This window comes from Glycine max, chromosome 5 (assembly GCF_000004515.6).
Source record: "Glycine max cultivar Williams 82 chromosome 5, Glycine_max_v4.0, whole genome shotgun sequence".
Taxonomy (NCBI): Eukaryota; Viridiplantae; Streptophyta; class Magnoliopsida; order Fabales; family Fabaceae; genus Glycine; species Glycine max.
The window spans coordinates 38955473-38965214 of record NC_038241.2 but is presented as its reverse complement, the minus strand read 5'-3'; the positions used below and the strand labels follow the sequence as shown (position 1 = coordinate 38965214).

At 35.1% G+C, this 9742-nt stretch overlaps 1 protein-coding gene across 1 annotated transcript; it reads left to right on the top strand.

Moving 5' to 3' along the window:
* The first annotated feature begins 5967 nt into the window (after nt 1-5967).
* On the top strand, nt 5968-9696 carry LOC100798706 (AT-hook motif nuclear-localized protein 5). The gene is made up of 5 exons (XM_003525353.5): nt 5968-7262; nt 7890-7957; nt 8484-8615; nt 8706-8864; nt 9186-9696. The coding sequence occupies exons 1-5, from the start codon at nt 6809-6811 to the stop codon at nt 9429-9431; spliced, it is 1059 nt and encodes a 352-aa protein (XP_003525401.1). The 5' UTR covers nt 5968-6808; the 3' UTR covers nt 9432-9696.
* Nucleotides 9697-9742: the final 46 nt, after the last annotated feature.

Below are 9742 nucleotides of genomic sequence, written 5' to 3'. Positions count from 1 at the left end.
TCTATTTTTTTGTTACAATTTTAAAAAAATAAGAGTTTTTTTGTTTTAATTTTTTTAGTTTACTAAATTATATATAATAGTTTGTAAAAAATATAATTTATGTAAACTTATGTAAAAACTTGAATATAAAATACATCTTTAAATTAATTAATAGACCGAATTAAACTTTTAAATAGACTTAAATCAAAACCAAAAATAAAAGCTATAACTTATAGATCAAAGTGAATCCTTATATTTTTTTTACCTACTTATTAACATATTTTATTTTTTTAACATGTTTCTTTTGTTATTATATCATAAATCTTATAAAATTTATATTTTTTATAATTATTTTTTTCTCTCTCTCTAAATGTCTTATAGTAACATTGTGAATGTTCAAATATTTTTTTCCATGAAATTATATGACTTATTATATTTATACATATCAAATGTTTTGAATTACTAAGAAAAGACTCACAATGAATAAAATTTTAAAAGTCATTTTTTAAATTAGAAAAATATTGAAGTTAATGATAAAATTAATTTTATTTTATTTTTAAATTTTAATTTAATAAAAACATTTAGCTTATTAAAAATAAGTGGAAAAGTATAAATGATAATAAAAAGAAAACCAGCATGTAGCAAACAATCAAAAAAAGATTAAAAATATAACAACAAGTTCAATTGAACGAAAATATTTAATTTTCAATTAATACAACAAAATTTTACAAATACAAATAACATGACATACATTCAACGTTGTTAGCTTGAGCCTATATAATGAGGGCAATTTTTTGTCGAATGACCTGGGATATGACATACGAAACATCGCTTATGTTGACCCGGTTATCAGACATCCATTTCGATGTGGATACGAGAGGAGATAAGACGATCCTTAGTACTTATTTTCTTTTCTGGTTCGAGGAAGATCATTGGCTCGTGACACGATAGCTAATAGGCTTCGTTGCACAATTCTCCAAACAATCCTCTGTATATGTTAGAGACACTTTTCAACCTGTACAAGGGACGTATGTAGCTTTTGTACTCTTGATAAGCATGCTTACAAGCAATAACAACATGAGAACAAGGCATGTCCAACTTTTGAAATTTGTCATAATCACACCACTTTTCATCCAGCCTAGTCGTAAAATCTCCAGCGGGTCAAACCTCTCTCGGGTTTATCTTCTCTTGGACCAAAAATCGTGTGTCGTGTCGATCAAACTCAAAAATAATGTGTGTTTGCCTTTCTAAGTGCGTCTTCGATGACCTTCTTTAGTACAATCGTTTAAACTTGGCTAGATGCAAGCATTGTTGCGGCTTCTCTCCCTCTTTTGTTGAACAATGCATTGCACCTTACATATGTGGATTTTACTAGCGCACCTATCAGAAAATTTATTGAGTACGAAATTAATCAACTTAGCAAGATTGGTGGTCATGTGCCCTAATCGTTGGCCACCATCCCAAGCGAAAGTTCATTTTTCTCGCAAAATCTCGCTAAGCCAATTAATTGCTCGATTAGCATCTACTTCCTCCCCTAGTATGTTGTAGTAGTAATTGAATGTAGGCTCTGTCTTTACATATGTTGAGTAAATATAAACATACAATTTCATTATTATGAATAATACAAAATGAAGTGATATTTAATATAAAGAGAAAGAAGTTTGACACTCTCCCATATTGATAATTATTTTTTTTGATAGGGTTGTTCTTGTACCTCCTCTTGTAATTCTGTGTAATATGTTGAATTCAATACACATGCACATAATTTTGTGTCGTCCACCCACTATCACGTCTTGAGTAAGCACTTTTAATTGACTTGTGCCTGTCTGAAATTAAACATAGATCATGTTGTGAGGTGACATGTCTTTTTAGATTTCAGAGGAAAAATAGTCATGCTCTCATTGATTCACTCTCAATGACAACATAGACTATTGGAAGGATTTTATTGTTGTCATCTTGTAGACTGCCACAAGGAGGGTCTCATGTACTTACCATACAACCATATTTCATCAACCTAAACTATGAGCTTGCAATATTGAAACATGACGAAACCCTCTACTGGTTGAACTTTTTATGGTGGCATTAGCAGTGTTTCCTTCTCCACCACCATACCAAGAAGAAATTGTTGCATAGCTTGCAACAATCTCGATAAATCATGGTATGATCTTTCCCAGTTGTTGTAGATGTCTTTAATAACATATTTCTTTACCAACCATGTTTTGCGGTATGCAGTGGTGTATCCTTCAATGCCTTTGATGTGTGATATTAAGGTTGGCACTGATTTCATGGATCATTTTCGATCAAGTTATGTATGCTTTTACTGATCAACAAATATGATAGCTTTGCATAATCTTATGAGATTGAAGGATTTGAACGTGTGTGGGGTTCACAGAGTCTTCTTATTTCCCACTACTTTAAGGCAAAGATGTATAATGCCTTGCACCTCACAATTAGGTTTGTGAGGTTCGATAGTTGTGTCTTATAGTTATATCATTTACTTATATGATACTGCTGCAAAGCATTTTGTATGTCTTGTTTGTCAGGAAATGCATGCCTTCGAAGAGAGTCCCAACCGGATGTTCGACTTTTTCGCGATCCAAGCTATGCTTGTATTCAAAATCTTGAAAATAAGATTCTTCAAATTTTTGCATATGGGGTGGTATGTAGCATGGTGGTACAATTGTAATTGGTGAAATACACTGAGCTTCTTCCTCATCGTCTTCTTCTTGGGGTTGATTATGAAGATTTTTGTCTTCGTCCTCACTAAAGGGACCAAGTGCTTCGTTAGGTAACCCTGATTCTGCTATGAACTCATGCTCGTTTGGTCAGGTTGATGAGGAAGACTCTACTGCAAGAGTACTAATGTACATGTGAGGATGATCCTTAGTGACATCAAATGGTTGTGACTAAAAAAAATTGGTGGAAATGGTGCAAAAATAAGTTGGGTAAAATAAGATGTGTTTGGTACAAATATATTTGGTTTTGGTTGGCTTAAAGCAAAAGTGTCTTGGTTCAGGGTTTGGGGTGGAAACTGTATTGCACTCGATGTTTGCATACAATTCACAGTTTTAAAGAATCTCAGTTTGACGAATAACTGAAATCATACCTTTTGTGTCTTCGTTGTCAACAAGTTGGATTGCTGTAAATTTCAACATTTTGTGCCCCACTACTTGTGGGTATCTGAATGAAATATTGCATACTTGATCCAATGATTGAAGACAGAGGCATTGGTGGATTTTTGTTTTTAAGGCTTCAAGTATGAGGCCTCAATTTGTTTCAAAGAACAATGGGTCGGGGCTTTGAAAAGTATCTCCTTCATTTGTTTTGATGATTTTACCATCATAGTGCACTAACCATTTGACAAATGAGGAAGACACATTGTATAATAGACAAAGAACAGAAAAACAAATGTGACGTAACATAGGGTTTGTGTTTGCAAACTTAAAAGAAAGTAAAGAGCAAGGAAGTATTGTGTGGATATGTTCAATGAAGGTGGATGTGAGTTCTATATATAAGGGTCAAGGTTAAGGGATTATGACCTATGGTCAAGGTAAGAGTTAGGGTTTGGAGCATTGAATTCCCTAGGGTGAATAAATGACGGTCTGAAAAATTGGATTCCATGATGTGAGTAGATAAGGGTATGAAATAAATTACATTCCTTGATATGAGTAGATAAGGGTCTGAAATACATTGGATTTCCTAATGTGAATAAATAAAGGTCTAACATAAATTGGACCTGTGAGTGAGAGAAAAAGAAGAACACAATAAACGTTAGAGAAAAAAGGATTTATCTCTTCTTAAGTGTAGTGTCTAGGGTTAGGGTTAAGGGATTTCGACCTAGGGTAAGGGTTAGGGTTTGGAGCATTAGATTCCCTGACGTGAGTAGATAAGTGTCTGAAATAAATTGGATTCCCTAATGTGAGTAAATAAGGGTCTGAAATGGATTGGATTCCCTAACGTGAGTAGATAATGGTCTAAAATAAATTGGATTCCTTTATGAGAGTAGATAAGACTCTAAAATAAATTGGGCCTCTGAGTGAGAGAAAAAAACTGCATGAACCAAGTGGCAAAACATATGAATAAATTAGTAAAACTTGAACATTTCAATCCATAAAGGTAAATTTTGCCACTTAGATTCTTATTTGCATAAGCTATTTTAGTTAAAATAATGTTTCCTTTTCATAGATTTTGTGTCAATAAACCTATTAAGACAACTTTCAAGTCTCGATTCGCCCCTCAAATGCATGAATCAAGTGGCCAAAAAACAAGAAAAAATTACTAACAATTGAACATTCAAATCCATGAGGACAACGTTGGACACTTAGATTTTTATTTGTATCAATTATTTTGGTTAAAACAATCTTTTATTTCCTTATTTTTCATGTCAATAAATCTATTAACACAAATTTTAGGTATCGATTCAGCTCTTAAATGCATTCAACAAATAGGCAAAAATGAAGAAAAAATTACTAACACTTGAAGATTTCAATCGATACTTAAAACTTTCGACATAAAACACAAATGATGACAACTCAAAAACACAACAATGAAAAACACACATATGAGTCCTACAAATCATTTAATAATAAAATAATAATCAAATAAATTGGGGGGGGGGATTCTTCAAAACTCGATTCAAGGTTCATTGCTTGAGCGATGTATTCGAAAGAATTGTCATAAATTGGTGGTGGATGTACACATGTTTGTGTGGGCGGGTTTGCGGTGGTAATATACAACTCCAGGCATGTGAGCTTGGAAATGTCTACGAACATGAAAAACATAGTCATTATATCCTCATTATTGTGCAACAAGTATGCCATGTAGCTATCACTATCACCAACAAATGATACAGGTTATTGATAATGTATATCCTTCACCACTTGACCATTTGGTAAAATAATGTTGTTTCCAATAGCTTGTTTCAAGGCATCAAATGACATTTTGTTGTCAAGTTGAATGATCTTTTGTGAACCACTTATAAACATTGAACCATGCTTAGTTATTATGATGGTGTCATCATAATACACAATCACATTGACTGATGACAAAACCATAATTTAGGGTTTAAGGTTATGGTTTAGGGTATAGCTTGCAGAAAGGTTTCTTGTTGAGATGATGGATCAGACTACCTTACTATAGACCATATTTATAATGATTAATGACTTTGTGAAATACACTTCAAAATAAATGATCAAGATGACACCGATAAAATCAATGATCTAGATATCACTAATTGAAACAACAAACTTTTAACAATCAAGATCCCACCGACTAGATATCACTTCAAAATGAATGTGTTTTATATTTTGTGGCGAACAAAAATCCAAATGTGGAAAAAAATTGTATTTTTTGTTGCCAAAGCAAACATATTTTTCCTGGAATTTTTGGAATTACAGGAGCTCCTATATTCTCATGTAGTAGTATCTTTAAACGGTCAAGAGTTACCGTCTTATTTTCCTTTTGTGTTTGTTGGACACCCTTTAGGGGAGCCTAAACTGCACGCTTCCTTCTAGGATGTTGCCAAAAACATTTTTATTGAATTGATAGACATCTTTTTGACCTTTTTTACGTTATGAGTTACAACAGGAGAACCTCAACCCCAAACACATTTCAAATGATTTGTTAAATATCTCCAAGAGTGATCTAAATCATCTGAAATGCACAGACTACATATGTTTTTATAAAAAAATAATCTTATTCAAAACTATCATGAACAACATAATTCTCTACTTAAATTTAACACACTGACATTCAAATTTACTAATTTATTAATTAAACTAAAATAACTCTATGTAGTATGTACAGTCTACCGTGCTATAAATTCAGTTTTCCAATATGACAGGCGACAGTATACATAAAAATTATACTTTATTAATAACATTCTAAGACAATTTAGATTACGTATCTATCTTGTAACTCAAAAGTTTAATTTGCTATAGTTAATTAAGGACTTTATACTCCGTCCGTAAGAAGCAATAGCAGTCAGAGAAAGGACATCAAGTTTTAGTACTTTAGTAGGCCACACTTTCCCTCCAATGCCCACATTTCTGCCGTCCCTGTTAGTCTTCTTTTGATGTTATGTTTCCTTTTTTTTTTAATCTCTCTGCCTTCTTGGTCAGATACTTGCCACTACACCACCCTCACCATTACACAACGAAGGGTCTTTTTATTTACCCCTTTCTATACCCATCTGTTTCACTACTTCACTAACCCCACTTCAATTCAAAAGCTCATTTTTATTCTTTTTCCCCTTCTCAACTCCCAACTCTCACACCCCCTTTGTCCTTTTCCCCCGCATTCTTCTGTCAAAACCCTAGATATCAAATCTGGGGTTTTGTTTTCTTAGTTGTTCAGACACGGTTCTGGGAACTGCCAGCTTGCAAGTCTGAGTTTTATGTCTGGAATCCAAGCTTCTGATGTTCCCACATTTTTTTTAAGCCACAACATTTCCCAGTGAGCTTTCTCATGGGTTTTCAATGGTGACAGTCTTGAGTTCCTTTCTACTGGGTAGGGGTAGGGGTATTTGATCCTTATTTTCTAGAGGGGTTATTTTAGATTCATCTAGTTGAACAAAGCCCTTGCAAAACCCTTTTTCCAGCACACACTTTGCCAAGTATTTGAGCTTGTTGACCAATATATATAGAGCTACTGTGTTTTAGATCCCCCTTTTTTTTTTTGGGGGGGGGGGGGGGATCAAAATCCAATTTTTCCATCATGGTCTGTGCCTTTCCACTTTAGCATCTTCATCAATTTTATTTAACTTGGGTTTGGAAGAGTTTTAGCATAGTTGCCTAAGTCGCAGAAAGTTTGTATACTTACAAGTAAATACATGGATGGGAGAGAAGCTATGGCATTCTCTGATGGCTCAGCTCCATATTACATGCATAGAGTAGGGGTTGGAGGGTCTGGCTCTGGTTTCCAACCAGCCCCTGGGTTCAGACCTTTGTCAAACACTGGCATTCAAGCTGAGTCAAATGCAAGGGGTGGTCAGGGTCAGGGTGGTGGTTCTGTAGGGTCTAATTCCCCTTTTTCAGTGGAGCCACCTCAGGGTCATGCCAATTTTAACCATGGCATCGGCATTGGGGCACCTTCAAGGGAGCCTGTGAAGAAGAAAAGAGGGAGGCCCCGTAAATATGGTCCTGATGGTGCAGTTTCTTTGAGACTGTCTCCAATGTCTGCCCCTGCAAACTCCACTCAGGATGCAAGTGAAACCACCCCTTCTCAGAAAAAGGCTAGAGGGCGCCCTCCTGGCTCTGGAAGGAAGCAACAGCTAGCTGCTTTAGGTGTGTTTGTGTGAGGATCATCGTTTCTTGTGTACTGTAATGTGATTTATCTTAAGATGGAAGATTGCTCTTCAGTATTTGACTATTTGTGTTTTGATGAATATCCTGTTCAGATTTATGCTGTTAAATTTCCTTTTTTTTAATAATTATTAGCAACTTAATAATATGTATTTTAAACTGCGTGATTTTTGTGTTGCTGTTATTTTCTATTTCTGGATGCATTATTTTCTATGTTGGGCTAGGTTACTGACATTCTATAATTTGGTTTCTTTTGGTATGATCAAATTCTACTTTTGAAATTTCTGGAAGTGAATTTTATTCTGATGAATGGATTTCCTGGAGATGTATAGAACTGGTTAAACCAAAATACGTATGTAGATTTTGGTAGCCATCATCATGATCTCTGATGTTGAGCATGTGTACTGACTGCAATATTTACTTGGCCTTGGCTGTCCAGGTTCACATTTCTGAATTTTAAAATTAAAATAAAAGATTAGGTGCTAGGTTTTAACACTTTTCCCTTCCCCTCGTGCAACTCTTTTTTAATTGTTTGGTAGTAACAAGATATATTTATTATCTTCTTGGAAGTGTCTGGACCTTTAACATCTTTTGTTTATTGCATCGCAGGTGAATGGATGAATAGTTCAGCAGGGTTGGCCTTTTCACCTCATGTTATCACTATTGGAGTTGGGGAGGTAGTAACACAATTTCTATGCATAAGCAATGTAGATGTTCTTAGTTATTTAGTTCTCTTGTTCCCTTTCTGAATTCAGAATGTGAAGATGTTGAGGCGCAAATTTTATTGGTCCACTGCTGTTGTGGCTCTAAAATCATTTTTGATGTCAACATAGGAAAAAAACAATTCATTCAATTTAGAAAAATTACTTTGTGCCTTGAAGAGTTGTGATCATTAGTCCATACTCCACATGGATCTGGAAGGCTATATTGAAAAACAGTGGGAAGAGAACTTTTTATTTGTCCCAAAGTATGCTTCATTTTTATTCAGAATATTTACAGAATTTTAATTTACCAATCATGACATGCAATCCCCATGGATGGTTTATATAACTGGAAATCATTGAATGTATACATGATATTTTTAATTTCAATTTTCGAAAAGCATAATTACTTTATTCATCATGGAAACCTTCAAGATTTATTCCTGTCAATGCACATTAATTCAGAAGTTCTTTTGAATGATCAATTTTTCCACTGTTTTAGGACATTGTGGCAAAATTATTGTCATTATCACAGCAGAGACCAAGGGCTCTGTGTATCATGTCGGGCACTGGGACAGTATCTTCAGTCACTCTGCGGCAGCCTGCTTCTACCAATGCCAGTGTAACTTTTGAGGTGAAAGCACTAATTAGTATTGCTTAAAGTGCCTAAGGTTGGTTCTTATGTTGTAATAAGAAACTTGTTTTATTTTTTTAATTTTTATAGGGACGATTCCAAATACTATGCTTGTCTGGTTCTTACTTGGTTGCCGAAGATGGTGGACCCTTGAATAGAACTGGTGGCATTAGTGTTTCACTCTCTAGCCCTGATGGCCATGTTATTGGTGGTGGTGTTGCTGTGCTTATTGCTGGAAGCCCCGTGCAGGTAACTTGATTGCTCTAAAATACACAGTAACTTGATTGCATCCTTAATTGCTTATTCATGCGGTTAATGCTGGAACAATTTGTCAAAACAAGAACTTGCTTCAAATGGATTAGGGAAGTAGAGATTGGAGATACTCAGATAGGGATGCTGAGCTTAGACCTGTTCGTACTTTTGTATAGTTTCCTTGTTCAGCAATCAGCATGCTTCATGTTTTTCTGCATCATAGGATACTTCACATTCCAAAGAATCAAAACCAAAGCAATATCAATAACCCCAAAACCAAATAGGTAGATAGAAGAATGAAGGTTTTGCTTGCTGCAGGTGATGTTGTGCAGTTTTGTTTATGGCGGCTCAAAGACCATGTCTAAACAAGCAACCACTCTCAAAGATGAAAGTTCAGAGCCACCTCCTCAGCATAACGACAAGTTAGCTTCTCCAGCCAGTGCTCCTGCTCCACCTGGTCAAAACTTCCTCCCTCTTTCTGCAGCAAACCTTTGGCCTGGATCCCGACCAGCAGAGCTGAAAAGCGCACACATGCATACTGGCATCGACTTAACTCATGGGTGAGATATTATTTCGGAAGAAACATTTGCAAATTTGTAAATAACTGTTGTAGTAAATGAGCTTGAGTTTGTGAGCATTGTGGCTGCTTTGCACTAACATATGTTATAACAAATGAATTATTCGGGGTTAAGTGATGATTCTTGGCATATCCCAAAAATGTCTGTTGAAATGATCATATGACAAACTTCATTGGGATGCATATTGTCCCGCGTTGAATTTAATGAATTCTGGGATCCCTCTTTGCGGACCAAAATGTTTAACGTTGAAACACGCTACTCTAATTACCTAGTGTACTGAGCTCAATTATTTGCCTG